This window comes from Meriones unguiculatus, chromosome 14 (genome assembly GCF_030254825.1).
Source record: "Meriones unguiculatus strain TT.TT164.6M chromosome 14, Bangor_MerUng_6.1, whole genome shotgun sequence".
Classification (NCBI taxonomy): Eukaryota; Metazoa; Chordata; class Mammalia; order Rodentia; family Muridae; genus Meriones; species Meriones unguiculatus.
In genome coordinates this window covers 13,082,151-13,104,774 of record NC_083361.1, presented here as the reverse complement: position 1 = coordinate 13,104,774, position 22,624 = coordinate 13,082,151, and the positions used below count along the sequence as shown (strand labels likewise).

At 47.1% G+C, this 22,624-nt stretch overlaps 2 protein-coding genes across 2 annotated transcripts; one reads left to right on the top strand and one right to left on the bottom strand.

Moving 5' to 3' along the window:
• Positions 1-44: 44 nt before the first annotated feature.
• Positions 45-2,624, bottom strand: Vkorc1 (vitamin K epoxide reductase complex subunit 1). The gene is made up of 3 exons (XM_021662016.2): positions 2,398-2,624; positions 1,481-1,590; positions 45-441 (listed from the first exon to the last, which is right to left on the bottom strand). Exons 1-3 carry the CDS (start codon positions 2,568-2,570, stop codon positions 239-241), a joined length of 486 nt encoding a protein of 161 aa, XP_021517691.1. The 5' UTR covers positions 2,571-2,624; the 3' UTR covers positions 45-238.
• Positions 2,625-10,591: 7,967 nt separating this feature from the next.
• On the top strand, positions 10,592-15,612 carry Bckdk (branched chain keto acid dehydrogenase kinase). Its single transcript, XM_021662023.2, has 12 exons — positions 10,592-10,717; positions 11,314-11,678; positions 11,803-11,871; positions 11,956-12,066; positions 12,326-12,373; positions 12,451-12,570; positions 12,652-12,750; positions 12,933-13,006; positions 14,236-14,364; positions 14,444-14,533; positions 14,916-15,074; positions 15,160-15,612. Exons 2-12 carry the CDS (start codon positions 11,484-11,486, stop codon positions 15,302-15,304), a joined length of 1,239 nt encoding a protein of 412 aa, XP_021517698.1. The 5' UTR covers positions 10,592-10,717; positions 11,314-11,483; the 3' UTR covers positions 15,305-15,612.
• The last annotated feature ends 7,012 nt before the right edge of the window (positions 15,613-22,624 follow it).

Below are 22,624 nucleotides of genomic sequence, written 5' to 3'. Positions count from 1 at the left end.
AGACCAACACCCCGAAGGGTCTCTGGCAGACACACGCTTCAGACTTGACCAACATAAGAAAATTTATTGTTCAAAATCCTTCTCTTTAGCCAAAAGCAGAAAACAGTTCTTGGGAACAGAACTTAGAGGTACATTTGGTCATTGTCCTGTGTGTGGTTATTGGGGGGGAGGATTTGAATGAAGAGAGTGGGGCAAGGCAAACAAAGCAGACTAGGTCAGCCTGGCCTGAGATGGCACCTCAGTGCCTTTTGGCCTTGTGTTCAGGCACCTCCTGAAAGCTAAGCCACATCAGACCCACATTGATGGCATAGGTGGTAATGCAAACGATGCAGAAATCATGGAGCACAAAGAACAAGATCCAGGCCAGATAGACAGAACCAACGACAGACACCAGGGAACTCAGTACCAGGAGGACAGAGGCCCACCGTCCCCTCCAGCAACCTGTAAAAAAAGAGAGTATCAGTAATGGTACATCTAGAGTTCTGTCATGCCTCCACAGTGACAGACAGCAGGTACATCCAGTAAAAAGTACTCTAAGACAGGATCTGATGGATCTTATCTGCTCAATAATCCTTGGGACCCAAACAGTAAATTCTCCTGCTAAACTCTACATGGAATGAAACACAGGTAACACAAGTCACATTTGGAGTCCTCTTCTCAAAAAAGAATTTTTAAGATAGATGTGTTAACATATGTCTATAACCCTAGCATTTGAGTTCTCAAGACTCTGGAGTTCAAGGTCAACCTTGAACTCATGAATGCATAGAAACATGTCTCAGAAAAAAAAAAAAAAAGCAGCTAGGCATGGTGTCATACAGTCCCAGAGGGCAAAAGCGGAGGATCCCTGCAAGTTCTAGGCCAGCCTGGTCTACATAATGAGTTTCAATGACAACCAGGGTCACTTAGAGAGACCCTGCCTCAAGAAAAACAAAAACAAAAACAAAAAAACACCCAGTGGTAGTGATTCAAGTGTCTTTAATTCCAGCACTGGAGTTCAAGGCCAGTCTGGTCTACAGTGTGTTCTGGGACATTAGGGCTGTGCAGAAAAACTCATTCTCAACAAAACCAAAAACCAAGTCAGGTGTGGTGGCACACGCCTTTAATCTGAGCACTCGGGAGGCAGAGGCAGGTGGATCTCTGAGTTTGAGGCCAGCCTTGTCTACATAATGAGTTCCAGGGAGGTACAGTGAAACCCTGTCTTGAAAAAAAGAGAAAGAAGGGATAAAACCCAAAAACAAAACAACAACAAAATGAAACAAGAAAAAGAAAAGGACTTCTGAGTTTGTAGGAAATCTTTTGAGGGCCCCTCGGCCTCTGGCTAACTGAACCAATTCAAATACTTGGGCTAAGAGTTCTCCCGCCCTGTCTCCTTGGAAGGAGGCTGCTCAGTGACTAGTCACTGTCAACTATCTAGGTCACCAAGGCATGGGGTGGGCTGATCTGGAAGGGGGAAGAGGTCGTGAAGGGGCACGGCACTCACCTAGCAGCAACTGTGTGCCATAGAAGATGCAACCAAACAAGCTGTTGGACTGGTTGAGGGCGCTGTCGGCGCCCAGCACATGCTCCACCAGCCCAAAGCCCTGGCCCCACCTGGCGGGAGTGAAAGAACCCAGGTAAGTGCGGTCAATGGCTCTTGACCTTTAGCCTAGAAACGTGAGGAGCAAGAATCCATTCCACCCACCAAGAAGCCAAAGATTCTTCACGGAGACCTTCTGCCATGTCACTGATTCTACCCTGACCTGGCATCACGGACCGTCAGAGAATTTTCAGGAGCTGGGGGAGACGGCTCAGCAAATAAAAGTGTCTGCTGACAAGCCCGTCAACCGGCTAGACTCCCTGCGACCCACCAAGTGGGAGACTCGGCTCCCCAAAGTTGTTGTTCGACTTGCACAAGCATGTAAGTTGCACGCACATGCCACCTCACAAAGAAATAAATAAATGTAAAAACAACAACAGCAACATTTTTTTAAGCTTGATCGCGCTGACCACAATTGGGTAATCTGGAGCACATTCTATTTGCTTTGGACCCACAAAGCTACAGTTACCTCACCACCCACTAACATCCGGTCTTCCAACACAACACTGGCCAGTGCTCCATCGCCTCCTCCCGCTCTGTGCCATCATCCTCAGCCTCTACCTACTCCACTGCCCTGCTGCCTCCAGTTTGCCAATCACTGTTATTCCCTGGCATCCTCAGGGAGCGTTCAAACACCACAATCTCTGAGTGGTCCAGCCTCTGTGCACGTCCGATTACCCACCAAAACTCCTCGGGCAGTCCGCTCTCGAAGTGTCCGTTCTGCGGACACTGCGATCCTAGACTCCAAAATCATCCGGCAACCTGGCCGTCAGGTACACCTTGGCCTCCAAGGGCCCCAAGCTTTCCATGTCTGCACGCACCGAGAGGAGAAGACCCGCGAACAGCTGATGGCCGTGCCCACGTCACAGAGCGCGCGGTAATCCCGGTCGCGGGCGCGCGCCGCCTTCACGTGCAGCGCGTACATCGACAGCGCAAAGCCAACGAGGCAGAGTGCCAGCCGCAAGCGTCCCGGGCTCCTCCAGCCGGTGCCCATGTCGACAGTACAGCCCGGGTACGGGAGTGACCAGCCCGCCACGGGGCGGGGCGGGGCCTGCCGGGACCACGCCCCTTCGACCGGAAGACTGGCGTGCCTTGGCTGGCATTCCCCGATCTGATTGGCTGTTCTTAGGCACGACGGCTAGGCATGCTGGGCTGGTTAACTGGATTAAGGGATGAAGCTAGTCAGTGCCTCGGCAGCTGCCGGGCATGATGGGAATCGTAGTCCGAGAGGTTGCAAGACCTCAAGGTTCAAATGGAATCTCTCCAGCTGTAAAACTACTACTGATGGGACGGTGCCAAGTTTAGCGCGTTGTTTTTTTTTTTTTAATGCCAAATCGTGTTCTATGCATTTGGCAAATCTAGAACCTACAGATTAACGGACTAATGGAATCCAGCGAAAGCCGGGATGTGATTAAGGATGCCACTCGGCTACAATCTGTGCTTCCAGGTCGCCGCCAGGCATCCCTCGCGCCCCACCAGCGCCCCTTGTGGGCAGAGCGCACCCTCCCTCTCACTGTAAATTCCGTTATCTTGGCCACATTGTTTGCCATTTCCCAGACCTCGGTATTGTTTGTGGCGCCCTCCTGGCAAACCCTGAGCCGGGATCGGCCCAACGATCCCTCTTATGTTATCTCCCCTTTACAAATATCCCATCTATTGAGGACCCATCCGTTCACCTCGCCACCCTTCGCATTTCCATGGCGTTCCTTCACTGGCTCCTTCTCCCTGCTTAATCTTATCACTTCACAGCCAAGTTTTGGGAAGATTTTACATTCCTGGTCTTCCTTACGTCTTTCTTGCTACGCCCATAATAAACTAGCTTCCCCTTGAGCATTCCCTACTTACAAGAATGACCAGGACGTTAAGTCCAATGGTTATTTTTAGAGTCATATGGTTTGACCTCCAAGTGGTATTGCTTGCTGCTTTCAAGGAACTCTTTCTTCCCTAAGGCTACCCTACCTCCCCGGCTGCTCCTTCTCAGAGAGAGTGGTGGGCACAGCCTTCGTTTCCAAACATGCCTCAAACTTGTCGTTACTTTGGGCTGTATGGCAAATGGGAAGTAATGTTACATATAATTAAAGTGGGTAACGTGGCATTTGATTTTTTGTGTGTGTGCCATAGGATTTTTATTATTGCTTTCAGGATTAGCACGCAGAGTGAAGGGTTTTATCACGACCTCTCTGTACATGTGTTTATTCTGTTCACACACATCCTTGCCGCTTTCCTTCCTTCTCAAGCCTACCAGCCAGCTACTTTATCCCTCAATGAGCCTCCTTTCTGCTTTCCTATCGCATGCATTGTTTCCCTCTGTATTTCTCATCTCCCTTCTTTAAGATCTCTCTCTCTCTCTCTCTCTATTCTTCTCTCTCCTCTCACTCTCTGAGATGGGGTACATCTCTCTCTAAGATGTAGCTCTGGCTGTCCTAGAACTCTCTACACAGATCAGCCTGGCCTCAGACTCATAGAGATCTCCCTGCCTGCGATTCCAGGGTGCTGCGATTAAAAGTGTGTGTCACTATGCCAGCTAAGATCTTTTCTTTCTTTCTTTCTTTCGATCCCATTTCCAGTTATGACCTACAAAGAATCAAGGAAAAATAAATAATACATACACACACACATACAGAATCAGCTAAGCATAATGGATGTCTTACTTAGGGTTTCTATTGCTGTGAAGAGACACCTTGACCACTGCAATTCTTATAAAGGAAAACATTTAATTAGGGCTGGCTTACAGCTTCAGAGGTTTAGTCCGTTAGGCAGACATGGTACTGGAGAAGGAGCAGAGAGTTCTACATCCATATTAGCAGGCAGCAGGAAGAGAACTGGCTTGATCACCAGAGACCTCAAAGCCCACCCCCTGGTGATACTCCTCCTCCTCCCACAAGGCCACACCTCCTAATGTGCCACTCCCTATGGGCATATAAGGGCCATTTTTATTCAAACCAGCACAGTGGTAACCTTAGAAGGTGCAGACAGAAAAATCAAGAATTCAAAGTTATCTTCAGCACAGGCTACATGAGACTCTGCCTCTAAAACTGACTAAATAAGCCAGAGACATACTCTGAATTACTGTGTGGGTCCAATAAAAAATAAAAGATCACAGGAAAGAGTTACAGAAGACAGAGGCTGTCCTGAGCTAATAATGAATGTTATTGGCTTTGAAAAGCAGGGAAGGGTAGCTGGAGAGACGGCTTAGTGGTTGAGAGCATCCAGAGGTCCTGAGTTCAATTCCCAGCAACCACATGGTGGCTCAAAACCATTTATAATGACATTTGATGCCCTCTGCTGGCATGCAGGCACACATGCAGGCAGAAGACTATAAATAATAAATAAATCTTTGGGGGTGGGGACAGCTGTGTTGGTGTAGGAATGGGAGGTTGGGGGTTTGGGTGGCTCACAACTATCTATATTGAGGTCTGATGCTCTCTTCTGTCATGCAGGCATACATGCAAACAGAGTATTCATATACATAAGCAAATAAATATTTAAAAAAGAAAAAGAAAAGAAAAGCAGGGAATGGCAAAGCAGCAGAAACATCTTCCCTAGTGTTTCTAGAAAGAACTTTCCATGCAGTCCTGGCTGATATAAAACTCCTCACAATACTCCTACCTCAGCTTCCTGAGTGCTGGGTCACAGACATGTCGTCGAATCTAGCCAGAATTATTTAATCAATCAGTTAATAATATGCTGTAGAGAGCCAAGAAAGTTGAATGAATGTGTAAGGACGAATGAAGTCCTGAGTGGATGTTATCGTTGGCATGGTCATGGCCATTTCAAGGACCAAAGTCTCAGAGCCATGGGACTATGGCAAAGCTCCTTTAAGGCCTGGGGTAAGGCTCAAAGGGATGTCTAAGTCTTCCTCCGGTCCAAGTGGAAGTGCAGACAGTGTGTGCAAGTATGACTGTTTGGGAACAACTGACCCACGGGGGCAAAAACTAGCAACTGCAGCTTCCTCCTTCCAGATGTTTACAGCCCGAAGCTGTTCACCTACAAACACCTCCTACTGACACTAGCTAACTCCTCTGCTTTTGCTGTACATAATAAACTCTTATTATATAAATAATAAACTCTCTCGGGTCCCTGGTTTTTGTATCCTAGGTGCATTCCATCAGAGCAAGCACAATACGCGCGCGCGCGCGAGCGTGTGTGTGTGTGTGTGTGTGTGTGTGTGTGTGTGTGTGTATCTATTCTTTCTTCATTCCCTCACAGCCCCAGGGAGGTTTCAGGGATCAAGCCCGGCAGGATTCAGTGATGTGGTATCGCCCAAACCAGCCTCAATCTTTTGACCCCTCAATTTTCATTCCCTAATACTGAGACCACTAACCTGGGTCACCATAGCCAGCAAGTTATTGATATTTTTATTTTAGTCTAGTGACATCTGTATCAGACTTCTGAACTAAAAAAACAACAACAAAATGACAATTAGAAAAGTTTAGCCAGGTTTGTTTGCACCCACCACACAAATTGATGGCCTGGGTTTAATCCCCAGAACCCACTCAAAGGTGGTAAGGTAACAGAATAAACCTTAAAGAATTTCTGCCAGACCTTGACCAAAGAACTTTCCATTCCCCTAAGGCTTGTTGAAGTCCCCTGCCTTATGTTGAAACTCCAGCCAATTCCCCCTCATTGATGAACTCAGTCACCCACTATCACCCACATCTTCATAGCTGGTAGTTTCTAAAGATAAAATGGCTTGTGAGGACAAGCAACTCCAGGAAGGGGAGACTGTAGACTTTGCAGGTAGCCCCCCAAAACTGCATAAAGGTCCTCATTCCCAAGCCTCGCCTCTGCCCCCAAAAGAGACCCAACTAGCCTCTTTTTGCAGCCAACCCGCCCCCCCCATGGGAGAGTATCTGCCTTTTGATGTCTGAAATTAAACAGTTCTGTATGTTGAGGTCAAATTCTGGTCTCTTTTTACCTTCTGTTTCTGTACTCTGTACCCAAAATCTAATAGGTGGAATAAGAGAACCTACTCCACAAAATTGTCTTCTGACCTCCACAAGTATATTCACAGTTGTACACACACACACACACACACACAAACACACACACACATTTTTTAAAAGAAAAAGAAAATTGGTTTGTAATGTTGTAAACTGCCAATACTGTGGTGATTTGTATGCCAGCTAATAGAAAGGAATATACAAAAACAGGACTTAGGCCTGTTGCTCATCTGTTATTATATATGGCTGACTTCCCCTAGATTAGAAAGAGTGATATGGGTAAGCATGATGGTGCATGCCTGTAACCCCAGCACTTCAGAAGCAAACCCTGGAGGGTTACTGAAATTTTGAGTCCAGCCCGGTCCAGGGAGTTTTAGGCTAGCTACATACTGAGACCCTGTTTCTAAAGGCAAAACAACACCAACAAAAAGACAGAATCACAGCTCCTTTGTGATTCTGCCTCATAAGTCACATCACCTTTTCTGTCTCATCCCATTGGGTCAGTCTGTCCTAGTCAGCGTGGGAAGAGATCAACAGGTAAGACTGAGAACCTATCAATACCTAGCAAATGACCACAAAATAGCCATAGGAACTAAACAAGAATAAGCGAAAACAGTAAGAAGTCTCGTTGGTCTGGGTGGTGGTGCGTGCCTTTCATCCCAGCACTGGGAATGCAGAGGCAGGTGGAGCTCTACAGAGTGAGCTCCAGGACAGCCAGGGCTGCATAGAAAAACCCTGTCTCAAGAAACAAAACAAAAAACAAGAAAGAAAGAAAGAAAGAAAGAAAGAAAGAAAGAAAGGAAGGAAGGAAGGAAGGAAGGAAGGAAGGAAGGAAGAAAGAAAGAAAGAAAGAAAGAGTCATGTTGGTGGCACACATCTGTAATGAGAGACCAAAAGATCAAAAATCAGTGGCTATTATTTTAAAGTTTAAAGCAAAGGCCTGAACTAAAGCTAGCTGGGTATAAATATGTCTACCCATAATGCCCTGAGGGGAAGAACTAGTCTTACTGCATTCTTTTCTTGCCTATTAGAGATAAAGTTGCTAGGAAACGGGCCCATCGCCCTAGGGAGGGACACCAAATCATTAATGGTTTGGGGACCTTCTTATAGCTAATCAATTCAAAATGCAGCATTTTGATAGATGCTGGCCATGCAGCAGGAATCAGCCCTGCTTTGGGCACCCTGGGAGGGACGGGAATCTTTAAATCACCCAACTAACCTGAGCATGGGGCTCTCGCCTCTCACTGCTTTGGCAGTGGGGGGTGTGAGCTCAAGCTGCAGCTTGTAATGATTTGTAATAAAAAGATCCTCATGTGTTTTGCAATGAACTTGACTCCTGGTGGTGGTCTTTTGGGGTATCATGATTCCAGCACAACAGTAACTCCAGTTTTGGAAGACTGAGTGAGGTAGGAGGATTGTTAAACTTACAGGCAGCCTGATGATCCTGTCTGAACAAAACAGATGAAAAAATATAAATATATATAAGTGTATAATATAGTTTAAAATATTTATTGTGTGCATGTGTGCACAAATTCACACATTTATTAATGTCAAGGTACACACATCAAGGTCACAGGTCAATTTGTAGGAGTCTGTACTTTCCTTCTACCATGTAGGTTCTGGATACTGAACTCAGGTAGTCAGGGAAGCACCTTTGCCCACTGAACCAGCTCACTGGCTCTTCTGCTTTCTGTTTGTCTTTCTGTCTATTTGGTTTGTGTTGTGGTTTTTCTAGACATGGTTTCTTTGTGTAGCCCTGGCTGTCCTGGAACTTGCTTTGTAAACCAGGCTGGCCTTGAACTCAGAGATCCGCCTGCCTCTGCCGCCCAAGTGCTTACATTACTTGCATTAAAGGCGTGTGCCACCGTGTGGGACTCTTCTCTCAGTTTTCATGTGTTAGGAATTTAGAAGGAAAATTTGGACTGGTAGGGCTGGCACAGGCTGTTAGAGTCAGATGACCGTGACCGATGGACTGGTTGAAGGCCGAAACAACAGAGATGGCCTAGGATTCTGATCCACACCTGTGTGTGTTCTTGTAACCTCAGGCTACTCATGTCTTCTGTCTGTATAGATAGTTTGGGTTCTTGCACAGCAGAGCAGCCTGAGGACTAGGATAGCCAGCTTTTAAAATAACCCTCAGTGGTTTCCTTGTTCATACCATTGTGTAGTTTCTTCCCACACTAAATAGGACTGAACTTGCCCAACGACCTCATGCAACAGTAGAGCTACTGAATCACCTCCTCATGGTCATCATCTGGATGTCTCACTGGCCTATTAAGGGCAACACATCTGACAATGAAACCCCTTATTTTACCCATTCATTTCTCCTCTGGGGTTTCCTATTTTAGGGAGGATCCCCTCTCTCCTTCTCTCCCTCCCTCCTTCTCTCTCTTTGTTCCCCCTTCCCCCCTCCCCCTCCCCACCTCCCCACCTCCCCCCTCCGTCTGTCCTGGAACTCAGTATGTGCTGGCAGCTTTGTGAACAGGAGCTAAGGGCATGTGTGTGTCCAAACTAGATAGCAGGCAGCTGCAGCCAGTTCAGAGACAGCTTCAGTCTAGGGCCAGGTTAAATGAGGTGAAGTGGCTGCCAGCCGCCTCCGCCTACTGGCTGCCAGCGTGGTGGCTCCTGTCCATGCCGAAGCCACGTGAGAGGCAAGTCCAGGAACCCGGCAGGAACTCAGAGTCCTTTGCTTCTGATGAACGCTTGTCACCCCTCTCTCTCCCTTTTTCCACGTGCTATGCCTGCTAGCCAGAGCTGAGAGGCCTCCTGGCTTTTCACCAGGATGTTGTCAAGAAGTTGTAAAAAATGCGGGGGTGGGGGTTTGTAAGGGGAAGGATCCAGTTGAAGAGGAATCGGTCTGGTAACGCAGAGTTTCTGAAAGTCTGGGAAGCTGTCAGTGCAGACCTTCCCCACTTCCTCAGGCAGGTCAGCCTTGTGAGGGATTCCACCCCTACGACAGGACATTCTCAAAGGAATCCCCTGCTTAATGTAACACTTTTCAAATATTAAGAAATCAGTACACACACTGAAAAGTCTCTCCTGATCATCTTTTCTGCTTGTCTTCTCCGTACTTTTTGCCATCTAGACCATGTTCCCAATAACTAAAGCCAGAGTGATCTAAGGAGGAGAGAAAAATTAAAACTTTCAGTGTGGTGGCACTTGCGGACAAACTGACGCTTGAAGTAGGCAGGATCAGATTGCCAGGCTGAGGTGGGAGGACAGGGTGTTCTGGCGCAGTCTGTCCCCAATAGTGCGACTCACTATTTGAGACTAGTCTCAAAACACCAGTCAAAACTAAACAAAACCAAAATCATTTGGTGGTTCCTAACTCCACAGCGCAAATACAGACATATTCAGGAGCTGTTGGCCACTCCATGAAACCCCTCCCTCCCGAATATCAAACGGCTCCAGCCATACAGGCAGATCATCCAGGCTTTCCTTTATCCGGTCCTTGCCCGGCCACCTTCTACGCATCTTGCAACTTAACTCACACGACCTGGCTCTCACACGACCTCCTGGGAGGCGCCAAACACAGCTATCACATCCAAACTGTCTTCTCCCTCACAGTAGAGAACACCCTTCCTCCCCTTGGGGCACAGAAAGGTCATCAAGTCTGCTAACTTGCAGGAAGGTAGAACTAGTAACGCTCGTGCTAATTCCACACCTGGCGCTGTTCTGGGCAGCCTGAGTATATAAATTCGTATAATCTACAGAGCTCAAGGATTAATACATCTTCATTTTGCCAATACCATAGTTAGAGCACCGAGAAATTAGCTAAATTTCCTCGGGTGGTAAGAGAGCTGAGCCGAAGTTTGAAGCGGGCAGACCACGAATGAGCTAGGAGTTTAAACGATGGGACCTTAGAGAAGCAGGCAGGGTCTATTCCGTCCACATCTAAGGGTTTTTCCTGCTCCCTAGCATTTTTCTCACAGGGAGCTTACTTTATACAGTAGACGACAGAGTCGATGATAGGGTGTTTGTAATTTCGGGCGCACCGCAGGGAGCCAAACTACTTAACTGCATGGGAAAGGAAGCCTACATGAGTCCTCTCGGTCAAACTACAACTCCCAGGAGGCACCGGGAACACACAGCCCGCGCGATGTTACAGCAGGGGAGGGCGCAGGCGGGCTCGGCTAGCCGGGCGGGTCGACTGCTTCGGCGGTTCCGCTCGGACCCGGGCCCAGCGTCCGGCCTCGCGGTAAGTGGAGTAACTCACAGTAACTCACACAGACCCCTCCGGCGGACGCTTGGCAGCACAGGTCCTCAGCCTCCACCCCTGCACGGAAGTGCGCATGGGCGGGGGCTGGCATCTACCATATGGGGGGACTCTGGCCGGACTAAGTGACCCAGCGGAGGGGGAGCTCCGATGGGGGAACTCTGGGACCTCAGTTTCGCTGCATGCACCCTTATTCTCCCGTGCGCTCTGCTTGTCTCACGGACGCAGGCCAGTCCTCAAAGGCTCGGTCCCGTAACGCCGAGTAGGGGGTCAAATCCACCCCTGAATGGGGATGTCCAGAACCTGAGGGAGCTGGGGAGAGGTTTTATGGCTAGAACGGACCGGAGATTACTTCACCCGCTTCCCCGAATGCGCACACAAACCTTCAGCTTGTTTCAGAGAGAAGAGTAGAACACCCGGAGAGTGTTGTCCAACCTCGGCCTGAGCGTGTCTCGGGAGATGGTTGTAAGGGCTGGGCAAGTTTGTCCAGGTCTGAGGATACTGGTGTGCACTTGGGAGAAAATAGTGCAAACCATCTCGATTCGGAGTCTTACAACCGCCTTCCACCACTCCAATAGATGGAAGCTGCCGTGCCGGCGCTGAGCATGTCAGCTTCTTCGAGAGATCCACATCCCTGAAATCCGGGAGAAGCCCTGCCCACTCTCTCTTTACTCCGCTTTGGGGTCAGCGCTGTCTCTTGGGTCCTTGGCCCCGTCTTGGCAGCCTAGCTCAACAAAGCAGCAGGACAATGATACTGACTTCAGTGCTGGGCAGCGGCCCTCGGAGCGGGCCTTCACTGTGGCCCCTTTTGGGGTCCTCACTGTCACTCCGGGCTCGATCAACATCAGCCACCGATACACACCATGTAGAGCTGGCCAGGGAACGCTCCAAGACTGTGACTTCCTTTTACAACCAGTCAGCCATTGACGTGGCAGCAGAGAAGGTACGCTGTTTAGGTGACGGGCAAAAGTAAAGCTGGAGTAAATCTTAAGGGAGAGGGTGGAGCTAATGCCAGGTTGGTGTGGGGTCTTGAGTGTCTGGTGCTCAAAGTCCCCCTTCCCTTTTAGCCTTCAGTCCGCCTCACTCCCACCATGATGCTCTATTCTGGCCGCTCCCAGGATGGCAGTCACCTTCTGGTAAGGCTCTTTCTTTTTTCTCTCTGCTCCAGAGGTTCTAGCCAGCTGCTTGGGACCTTCCCTCATTTTTTTTTTTTTTAATAGAAAAGTGGCCGCTATTTGCAACAGGAGTTACCAGTGAGGATTGCTCACCGGATCAAGGGCTTCCGTAGCCTCCCTTTCATCATAGGTTGCAATCCTACCATACTGCATGTGGTAAGGCAGTGGGGACCTTCAATTAACATGCACACGGCTCAAGAGGCAAATGGGGGAGCCCAGCCCTGCCAAAAGGTGTTGGCCTGGATGGGACTAAGCCTCAGGATGTCAGAGGCCAGGACTATATCCATGGGAGTTGAAAGGGTCCACTGGGGCTAAGACCTTACTAACTGAATTGGGTGTTGATCCCTATGGGTGGCTGTTTTACTACTCAGGTGTCTGTAGCACCTCTGTGAGTTCCTATGCTTATTCCATGCAGCACGAGCTATACATCCGGGCCTTCCAGAAGCTGACAGACTTCCCTCCGGTGAGGCTGGGCTGAATAGGGTAAGGGGCCAAGGTCAGGGGTGGACCACCTGTGCTCATGACTCTGTGACCCCGCAGATCAAGGACCAGGCCGATGAGGCCCAGTATTGCCAGCTGGTGCGACAGCTGCTAGATGACCACAAGGATGTGGTGACCCTGTTAGCTGAGGGTCTTCGTGAGAGCCGGAAACACATAGAGGTCAGAGGCAATAGAGAACGGGCCTGGTGAGGTAGGATGGTTGGGAAGGGGGCACAGGTTTCTGAGACTCTCTCTTTATAGGATGAAAGGTTGGTCCGGTACTTCTTGGACAAGACACTGACGTCAAGACTTGGCATCCGCATGCTGGCTACTCACCACTTGGCACTACATGAGGACAAGGTGGAGCTGAGACCCCTGACAGATCTGAGAATGTCAAATGGGGATAGGCACCTGAGCCACAGGCCCACCCTTGGGGCTGGGGATGGACTTTGTAGCTGCTCTGGCATTCCAGATTGTGGGAACTTTGGCAGCTGAGGTGGGGGTGGGGATGTTGCTGGTTCTGACCTTCTTTTTCCTTCCAGCCTGATTTTGTTGGCATCATCTGCACTCGTCTGTCACCAAAGAAGATTATTGAAAAGTGGGTGGATTTTGCCAGGTGAGACTAGAATGGTGCAATGGGTAGATGGCTCAGGGGCAGGGAAGGCATCTGGTCCTGGCGTGTTCTAGGGCGAGGCTTCTTTGTTTTCTTTTTAATTATTTTTATGTGTGTTGGAGTTTTGCCTCCATGTGTGTCTGTGCACCATATGCGTACAGGACCACAGAAGAAAGAGGATGCTGTAAGCCACCGTGTGGGGTGCTGGGAACCAAACCTAGGTCCTCTGCAACAGCAGCAAGCGCTCTTAACTGCTGAGCCATCTCTCTCTGAGCCACTCTCGGCTTATTTTTTTAATTAGGTTTAAGTATTTGTGTGGGAATGTGCACGCACATGTGTGGGCGTGTACCACAGTGTGGCCAGAAGACAACTTGATGGGAGTCACTTTTCTTCTTCCACTATGTGGAATCAAGGGATTAAGCTCAACTTGTCAGGCTTGGTGGCAGGTGCCTTTACTCACTAAGCCCTTTTTTTTTTTTATTTCTTATTTTTTTTTTTTTTTTTTTTTTTTAAGATTAAGTCTCACTTTGTAAGCTTGGCTGGCCTGGAACTTACTCTGTAAACCAGGCTGGCTTCAAACTCGTAGATTCACTTGCCATTGCCTCCCCAAATGCTGGGATTAAAAGTGTGTGCTACCCTGCCTGGCCACTGAGCCATTTCAGTAGCCTCTGATTTTGTCTTGAGGCAAGATTTCACTGTATAGCCAAGGCCAGACTGGAACTTGGAATTACCCTGTCTCAGTCTTCTTCATGCTGGGATTACAGATATGTGTCACCATGTGTAGTTTAATCAGGGCTCTCAGCATTGGCACGCTTTTTTTTTTTTTAAGATTTGCTTGTTTTCTATGTGTGTAAGTGTTTGTTTGCATGTACCTTTGTGTACCATGTCTGTGCTTGTTGCCCACAGAGGTCCCTTGGAATCAGAGTTATAGGCAGTTGTAAGCTGACCAACATGGGTATTGGGATCCAAACTTGAGTCTCCTGCAAGAACAAATACTCTGAATAGCCAGGAACCATCTCTCCAATCCCACTGTCGACATCTTAAGCTAGTGGAGGGCTCTTGTCTTTTAGGCTGTTTTAATACAACCCTTGATGTCATTTGACACCCAGAAATACCCTTCAGTGTGATGTGCAAAACTATATCCATGTGTTGCCCAGTGCCCCCTGAGGAGAAGAATCACCTCCAGCTGAGAGCTATATGCTAGGGACATCTATCGAACTTTATACCCACAGACGCCTGTGTGAGCACAAGTATGGCAACGCCCCTCGGGTCCGCATCAATGGACATGTGGCTGCCCGTTTCCCCTTCATCCCGATGCCACTGGACTACATCCTGCCTGAGCTGCTCAAGAACGCCATGAGGTGGGCAGGCTGGCTGTAACGGGTGGGGAAAGACAGGAACACGGGTACCACCACCTGTTTATCTTCCTGTCCTGAACAGAGCCACCATGGAGAGTCACCTAGACACTCCCTACAACGTTCCAGATGTGGTCATCACCATCGCCAATAATGATATCGATCTCATCATCAGGTTTGTGCAAATAGAATTGGGCCGGGATGGATGAAGGTGCTGGGCTGTAGGACCGCAAACCAGAACCTACCCCCTCTGGGTTTGGACCCTGATCAGAAAATATATTCATTGATCCTAAGGTTGTCAGAAGCTAGACATTATAGATTTAGGGCCAGCTGAAGGACCTGGAGTTGGGCAAAAGGTTGTTTGATGGGAATAAATGTCAAATCTTACAAGAAATCAGAAGCAGTCTGCGGCCCAGGCCGAGGTGAGGATAGAGGAAGATAAATAAAGCCATATTCCACGGTTAGGTGAAACAAGAACACACTCAGCACTGTCTGCTTAGGGGGCTATCGGGACCACATCAGACCTGACCAAGTCCATCTTGTCAATATCCTTCCAGGATTTCAGACCGGGGTGGAGGAATTGCTCACAAAGACCTGGATCGGGTCATGGACTACCACTTCACCACAGCTGAGGCCAGCACCCAGGACCCCCGAATCAGCCCCCTCTTCGGCCACCTGGATATGCACAGCAGTGGCCAGTCAGGACCTATGCATGGGTGAGGCCCCACCTGCCCAAGACAGGGGAAGGGTAGACCAGGACACTCAAGCCTCTGACATCCCTATCCTGTCCACCTCCCCCAGCTTTGGCTTCGGGTTGCCCACGTCCAGGGCCTACGCGGAGTATCTCGGTGGCTCCCTGCAGCTGCAGTCCCTGCAGGGCATTGGCACAGATGTCTACCTGCGGCTCCGCCACATTGATGGCCGGGAGGAAAGCTTCAGAATCTGACGGCGGATTTTTGGCCTGCTAACCTGCCACACTCCTCGTAGGACCTTCTGGGCCTGGCAGGGGCCACTATGTTCTACAGGCTGCTGCTTCGTGGAGCTTCAGGGCCTCAGACAGGTGGACAGACACGGAGCTGGGCACCACTCCTCCTCAGCAGGGCACACTGCTTCCTACCTCCAAGTCTTGGAGGAGAGAAAGCAGGGATCCCTGAGGCCTCCAACACCAGCTCTGCCGTGCTCACTCTTGAGGAGTCCTTATTTGACCTGCTGTTTATTAAAGTTTGCATTCTGAATGCCCTCTTGGGCCCCAAATGTTGGGAGGGCAGGTGAGCTTTTGTTTCTGCCTGCTTTGGGGTTCGCTAGGCCCTGGGAGTTAACCTGGTCGTGTCCACAGTCTAGCTGTCCGGGCACCATGGCAAGAGGAGAACTGGTCCCAAGGTTCTTGCCTATTTAACTTGGCAGGAGTGGGGTTGACTCTGGAAACTTCTGTTCATTGAACAAACTTGCTGGGCCCCAGACGATATGAGAGGACCCAAAAGACTTATCTTCAGGCCCAACACTTCCCTGCCTGGCAGTCATAAATTTCAGAGGTAAAGGTCACTGGACTGGGCAGCCTTTAAGCCACCTGATTCCTGAGCTTGAGTGAGGTTAAAAATACTGTCTACCAACTGTAGCTGCAAAAAGAAATGCTTAAGGTTATACAGAGACCTGGGAACCTCACAAAGATAAGCAGAACTGCCTGGAACAGAACCTCGGATGGATTCCAACTGAAAGCACCTCTTCCCCTGTTTAGGACCTAAGGGCTTCCTTGGTGGGACTGGATGGAAGAATCAGATTGTTTTGTTTGCTTTTTGTTTTTGATTCTGGGTCTTATGCAGGCTGGCTTCACACTTTCTATCAGTCGAGGATGACCTTGAAATTCTGATCTTCACCATGTCCACACATGCTGAAATTACACTCATCCAATACCATACCTGTGCTGGGGATAGAACCCAGAGATTCTTGCAGCTACTCAAGCATTTTTCCAAGAGAGCTATATCCCAGCCTTTTTTTTTCTAATTTATTTATTATGTATACAATATCTGCATGTGTGCCTTCACATTAGAAGAGGGCACCGGATCTCATTATAGATGGTTGTGAGCCACCATGTGGTTGCTGGGAATTGAACTCAGGACCTCTGGAAGAGCAGCCAGTGCTCTTAACCTCTGAGCCATCTCTCCAGCCCCCAGCCTTTTCTTCTTTGAGGTGGTTTCTCTGTATAGCCTTACCTGGCTTGAAACTTCTAGACCAGGCTCACCGTGAACTTCCTGCAGCCCCTTCTGCCTCTGCCTCCTAAGTGCTGGGACATAATGACCTCTTGACTTCATTTCTGATCCCTGTTCTCTTCCTGAGGCTAGTTGTGGGTCAATATCTTATCCTACCTCTCATGGATAGAGCTGTGGGATTGAAGGGAAACAGAAAATTGTATCTGGGGACCAAATGGCAGGTGGTAGGAAACTACAGTGCCTTGCAACACTAAAAATCCTGCTGATGGCCAGAGATAGGTAGCAGCCAGAGCGCAGTGCTTGGAGCATGGGCCTTTCCCTGGAACCAGTGGGCTCCAGGGATGGGTTTTTAGATAGGAAAGGAGGGATCAGGTTGGACCCTCTAGAAGCTGATCCTAAGGATTTGTGTTCAAATAACTTGTTGAAGTGGCCCCAGGGCCTGGGGGTACCACAGTGCCCTCAGTTCCATCAAGGCTCTGTATGTGTGTGCGCGCATAGCCCAGAGCCAGTGGACTGTTCGGAGGTGCGCTTTAGGGAGTCAAGCTCCGTGCTGATTCCCTCACTTGACACTTCTCTGTTTTGGGTATGTAGAGATGAGAAAGTATTTACATTCCTAGACTGCAAACTCTTTAGCCTTTCCAGGAAGAATCAAATGTGATTTTTTTTAGTGAATTACAGACACAAGAGCAGCTGGAGGCTCAATATATAGAAGAATATACCAGTCCATGAGATTCCCCTGTATTTGTTATTAAAAATTTTTTTTTTTTGAAAATAGAGAATGTTAACAGACTTAAGAGCAGTGAATAGAGTAATTGAATCAATGGGTCCATTTGGCCTGTAATTCCTTTGCCTTTATTACCTAAGTCATAGCCTATGATAGTAATTGATTTTAAAGTGTGCTTTTTTTACTATCCCCATGCAAGAACAAGATAAGGAAAACTTTGCTTTCACAGTGCCTCCATATAATAATGCTCAACCTTAAATGGGTGTCAGTGGAAAGTTCTTCCACACAGGAATGTTAAATAGTCCAACTGTATATCAATATTTTGTGCAATAACCACTAGAAATAATTCGTAGGCAGTTTCCTCAATCTATTGTTTACCATTACATGGATGATGTTTTGTTGGCTGGTTCTGAGGTAGACACTTTAAAGAAAGTATTTGGTGAAACAAAAAGATTTTTTTCTTATTGGAGTTTGTAGATTGCTTCCGAAAAAATTCAGAGAGGAGATTCTATCCACTATCTAGGTTATAAAATAAGTCAATAAAAAAATTCAACCACAGAAAGTACAGATCAGAAGAGATCAGTTGGGAACTCTTAATGATTTTCAAGAATTAATGGAAGACATTAACTGGATAGAGCCCACCCCTGGATTAACAGTCAAGAGTTAAAGTCATTTGTTTGAAATGTTACAAGGAGATTCCTACTTAGACAGTCCAAAATAGCTAACACCAACAACAAAAGCAGAGAAAGAGTTAACTTTAGTAAAGACGTTACAAGATGCATATGTGGCTCATATAGATCCCAAACTGGACTGTATTTTGGTAATTTTGCCTCCAACTCATTATGCAAAGAGAAGATAGTATTTTAGAATGGATCTTCTTAGTGTGCAAACAAAATATAAAATTAAAGACATATAGAAAAGGTTTCTGATTTAATTATAAAAGGAGTAGACCCAGCAGAAATCATAGTGCCTTATACTAATACTGAGATTCTTCATTATAGATAATCAATGAAGATTGGCAAAGAGCTTGTAGCAACTATATGGAAGAAATCAAACCACAAATATCCTAAAAACAAGCAACTTCAGTTTATTAAAAAGGACCAATGGATTCTCCCCCACGTAGGAAGTGGAATGCCTATTCCTGAATCACCTTCATACTATTCCGATGCAAATAAGTTGGGAATGACTGGTAATCAGTTAGAAAAAGCGATTCACAGCCCATATGCGTCAGTTCAAAAGTCAGAGTTTTATGCAATTCTTACAGTCTTAGATTTTTCTGAGCTTAGTAGTATGATTACTGACTCTCAAGAAAGCAGTTGTTCTGCATACAGAAACTGCTAAATTTGCTCCTGATAATTCAGAGTCAACCTTATTTATGCAGCTGCAACAGGCAATCAGAAATAGAAACTATTATATATCATCCATATTTGGTCTCATAGGCTTGCCAGGTCCATTAGCACAAGAAAATGAAGAAATTGAGCAATTATTAATAGGAAGTATGTTAGAAGCCTTGAAATTTCATGAATACCACGTTAACAATAAAGCTTTGGCAGGTGGCGGCGGCACACTCCTTTTAGGCAGAGGCAGGCAGATCTCTGTGAGTTCAAGGCAAGCTTGGTATACAGAGTAAGTGCCAGGACAGCCAAAGCTACACATAGAGAAACTCTGTCTTGAAAAACCACAAAAGTAAATAAATAGATAAAGGTTTAAAGAAAAAAAAAAATTCTATCACCTGGCAACAAGCCAAGGAAATTATAAGAAAATGTCTTGCTTGCTCTTTGCATAACTCAACTCCATTACCTGTTGGAAGTAACCCTAAGAGCACCAAAAGACATGAAATCTGGCAGATGATTGTGTTTCATTTTGCAGAATTTGGAAAACTAATGTTTGTACACCATATCGTTGATACATACTTGGGGTTTCAATGGGCAGCTGCTTTGAGTTCTGAAAAGGCTGATTCTGCAGTTACACATTTACTAGAAGTAACAGCTATTATGGGGATACCATAAAAAGCACAAAGTGAGACTCAGCACCCCTGCATATGTCTCCAGTAAGGTGAAGCAATTCCTTGCATATTACAACATGAAGCACATTATAGGTATACCATACAATCCTACAGAACAAGTTGTAGAAATATCTAATTGAACCTTAAAGGAAATGCTTATATAACAAAAAGGAAGAATAAAGACTCCCAGGGATAGACTAAATAGTACTGTGTTAATTTTACATTTTCTGAACGTTAAGAAGAAAGGAGCAACAGCAGCAGAGAGACACTGGGTTGTAGAAAAAAACCTGAAATTAAAGCAACCTAGGTTCTATAGGGATGTGTTAGTATCAGAATGGAACTCAGCAAATGTTTTGTGTTGGGGACATAGATTTGTTTATATTTCTACAAGAAAGGAAAAGCTATGGATACCATCAAAACTAATAAAGCTCAGAGTTAAGCAGGAGAGGTCTTCTGAAAACCTTGACCACTGACCCAGAAAGAGCAAAGAAGAAAGCCTGACCAGCCACCGCCTTTCCCTGCCAGCCAGAAAAGCCTGGACAAGAAACATTCAGTACCTAACCACTGACAGGTCTATGAGCAGGACTTTGGTTTCCTGAAATACAGAGTCATCCACAATGCAAAGCAACAACAGGCAAATGATCAAGATTTTTAACACATCATGCATGCCCAAGTTGGGGCTGCAACCCAAAGGTTCACAGAGCAAGAGGTGGAGATTAAAGGACTTCAGTGAGGAACTCCGGAACACCCTGTGCTAGAAGATAAGACACTCCAGGAGTATAAAAAGTTCAGGAAGCATCTAGGCAGTGGTGGCACATGCCTTTAATCCCAGCACTCTTGAGGCAGGTGGATCTCTGTGAGTTTGAGGCCAGTCTGGTTTACACAGTAAGTTCCAGGACAGCCAAAGCTACACACAGAGTAACCCTGTCTCGAAAAACAAAGTTCAGGGAGTAGTACCCAAGTTACAGGAAAGAGAAGCATCAGTTAGGTTCTAATCTCAGTTGTGGATATGCTCCTGAGAGATCAGCAGATCACATCAGACACCTGAGAACCCTGGAAAAGACGTTGGAAAGAATGGAGAAGCAAAATCGCAATACTATCATGGCTACAGGGAGCACCCAGGGCAGCTTCAAAACTGCATAATTAGTAGCTAAACCCAAATGGGGGCAAAAGGTAACGTGATTTAGTTTGTGTGCCTAACCCTTTAAAGGATCTCCAGCTGGCCCTAAGACTTTCAGTGTTGGAATTTCTGGGAACAGGAGAGGATTTAAAAAAAAAGGCAGCAGTGGCTGAGAAAGACTGAGTAGGACTGGAGTAGGGTCCTACAGTTGGTGCAGGAAGAAAGAAGATTGAGCAGGGTTAGAGAAGAGAGGAGATTAAGCAGAGTGAAATTAGGAGACAGGTGACGTGAATTGGGCTGGCAGAGTGAGAAGAGAAGACAGCTGGTGACAGTTGAGGCTGAGCTGAGCAGACAGGCCACAACAGTTGTTACAGTTTGGAGCTCCTAGTACTGGGAAAACTGGGAGGGAGAAGGGATTGTTTAAGCACACGGTTGGGGAACTGACAGAGGAACAGTTGGGAGAAACGTTTGAAGGGCTGAAAACTGGGAGAAGAGCTGGCAGGGACTTAGAAGAACTGGTTAGTGTTTGTATGGAAAGAAAACATTAAAAGAACAACAAACTCACACATTTCACAGATACACACCTGTGATCCTGGCACTTGGGGTGCTCACACAGGAGTATAACACAGACATATCATCAGCAACGAAAGGGAGCTGGGCCCGGTGAGATGGCTCAGCAATCTAAATTGTGACCTTGGAACTCCTTGCAGGAGAGAACTGAGTCCTGTGAGTCCTCTGACCTGCATGCACGTCATACACGATAATAACTGGCTTGAGTACAGTCCCCACGCCGCTCTAGGAAGAACAATTGAATCTGCATGTTGGAATAACAAGGGACATTGGCATGAAGGCAGCACAGGTGTGTTGTGCTTGGATGCTTAGATCTAAATAAATTTACTGTGCCTGGGCTAATCCTTACCTAGGAAGGACATCATCTGTAACTGAAGATGTCAGGCAAAATGTCAAGTGAGCAAGTGTGGTAACAGAAGCCTGGGCAAATGCAGTAACAATCCTGAAAGGGGTTGGAATGGAAGGAGTCTTTTGGTTGTGTCTTCTCTTTCTTAGGATGCCTGATGGTGCTGTCTATCCTGCCCTGAACTTCTTTACTGCCCAACAGCAAAATAACCAGTTTCCACCAGTGCCTTCTCTCTTATTTTTGTATGTGTGTCTGCCTGTGGGTTTGTGCATGTTACTGTTATGATATAAAACAAAAAACAAAACAAAACAAAAAAAAAAAACAGGCACTCAACAGATCTAAATAGGAAAAGATTTATTTAGGGGAAGAGACAGAAAGGGTCAGTGGGAGAGCATAGGAGAAGGGGGGGATAATAACAGCCCCCTGGGAGAGAAACCAAAATAGAGAGTGGGTGGGTGGAAGTGGCAGATGGGTTTTATCTGGAGCACCTAGCCTAGGTGGTCCCTAAGGACCCCCGAAGGCAGGCCAGTTGAACTGCCTGCATAACATAACAGCTACTTTAAGTCCCTGTGGGGTCCAGAGGGGTGTGGGATCTCCTTGGAGCTGGGGTTACAGGCAGTAGTAGGGATGTGGAAACAACCCAGATCCTCTGCAAGAGCAGTATGTGCTCTTAACTGCTGAGCCATCTCTCTGGCTTCCCCCTCCCCAATGCCCCACAAAGAAAGGATTTATTTTATTCCCAGAGCCATCTCTCAAAGATACCCAGTGCTCAGATATTTTTTGGGCCATAGTTTCTGAGACCCAACCTCAAGCTGCCTCTCAAGAACTGTTAGGAAGACTGATGACCAAATTATGAGTCAAAGAACGTTTAGGGAACATCCAAATGAGATGTTTACCGAGTTCCTACTCTGCCTCAGACTATGCTATGTGCTATTGTAAAAGTCACCAGTACATGGGGACAAGCTCCCGATGTGGCGGGAGCCAGTTAGTTTAAACAACAGGGGCTGAGAAAAAGAAACTTATTCCAGTAAGCCAGCTGGTGAGAAACTGGGTGACAGGCATTATCATCCCTAAAAAAAACCCCATCTCGCTAGGAAGCTAATTTAATGGTAGCTTGTATAAAGATGGTCAAAAACTAGTGGGCACCATCTCAGGGGCGCACAGCAATTCTTTATTTTTTAAGATTTATTTACACATTATGTATATAGTGTTCTGCCTGCATGCCAGAAGAGGGCACCAGATATCAGTATAGATGGCTGTGAGCCACCACGTGGTTGCTGGGAATTGAACTCAG

What these genes read in the sequence shown, in the direction of transcription:
- Vkorc1 (XM_021662016.2), bottom strand. Translation starts at nt 2,570, where the DNA reads ATGGGCACCGGCTGGAGGAGCCCGGGACGCTTGCGGCTGGCACTCTGC. An exon ending in TCGCGGGTCTTCTCCTCTCG is followed by an intron (nt 1,591 to 2,397) that starts GTGCGTGCAGAC and finishes CACTCCCGCCAG; the next exon opens with GTGGGGCCAGGGCTTTGGGC. An exon ending in TGGCACACAGTTGCTGCTAG is followed by an intron (nt 442 to 1,480) that starts GTGAGTGCCGTG and finishes CTTTTTTTACAG; the next exon opens with GTTGCTGGAGGGGACGGTGG.
- Bckdk (XM_021662023.2), top strand. Translation starts at nt 11,484, where the DNA reads ATGATACTGACTTCAGTGCTGGGCAGCGGCCCTCGGAGCGGGCCTTCA. An exon ending in AGCTGACAGACTTCCCTCCG is followed by an intron (nt 12,374 to 12,450) that starts GTGAGGCTGGGC and finishes GTGACCCCGCAG; the next exon opens with ATCAAGGACCAGGCCGATGA. An exon ending in CTGCTCAAGAACGCCATGAG is followed by an intron (nt 14,365 to 14,443) that starts GTGGGCAGGCTG and finishes TGTCCTGAACAG; the next exon opens with AGCCACCATGGAGAGTCACC.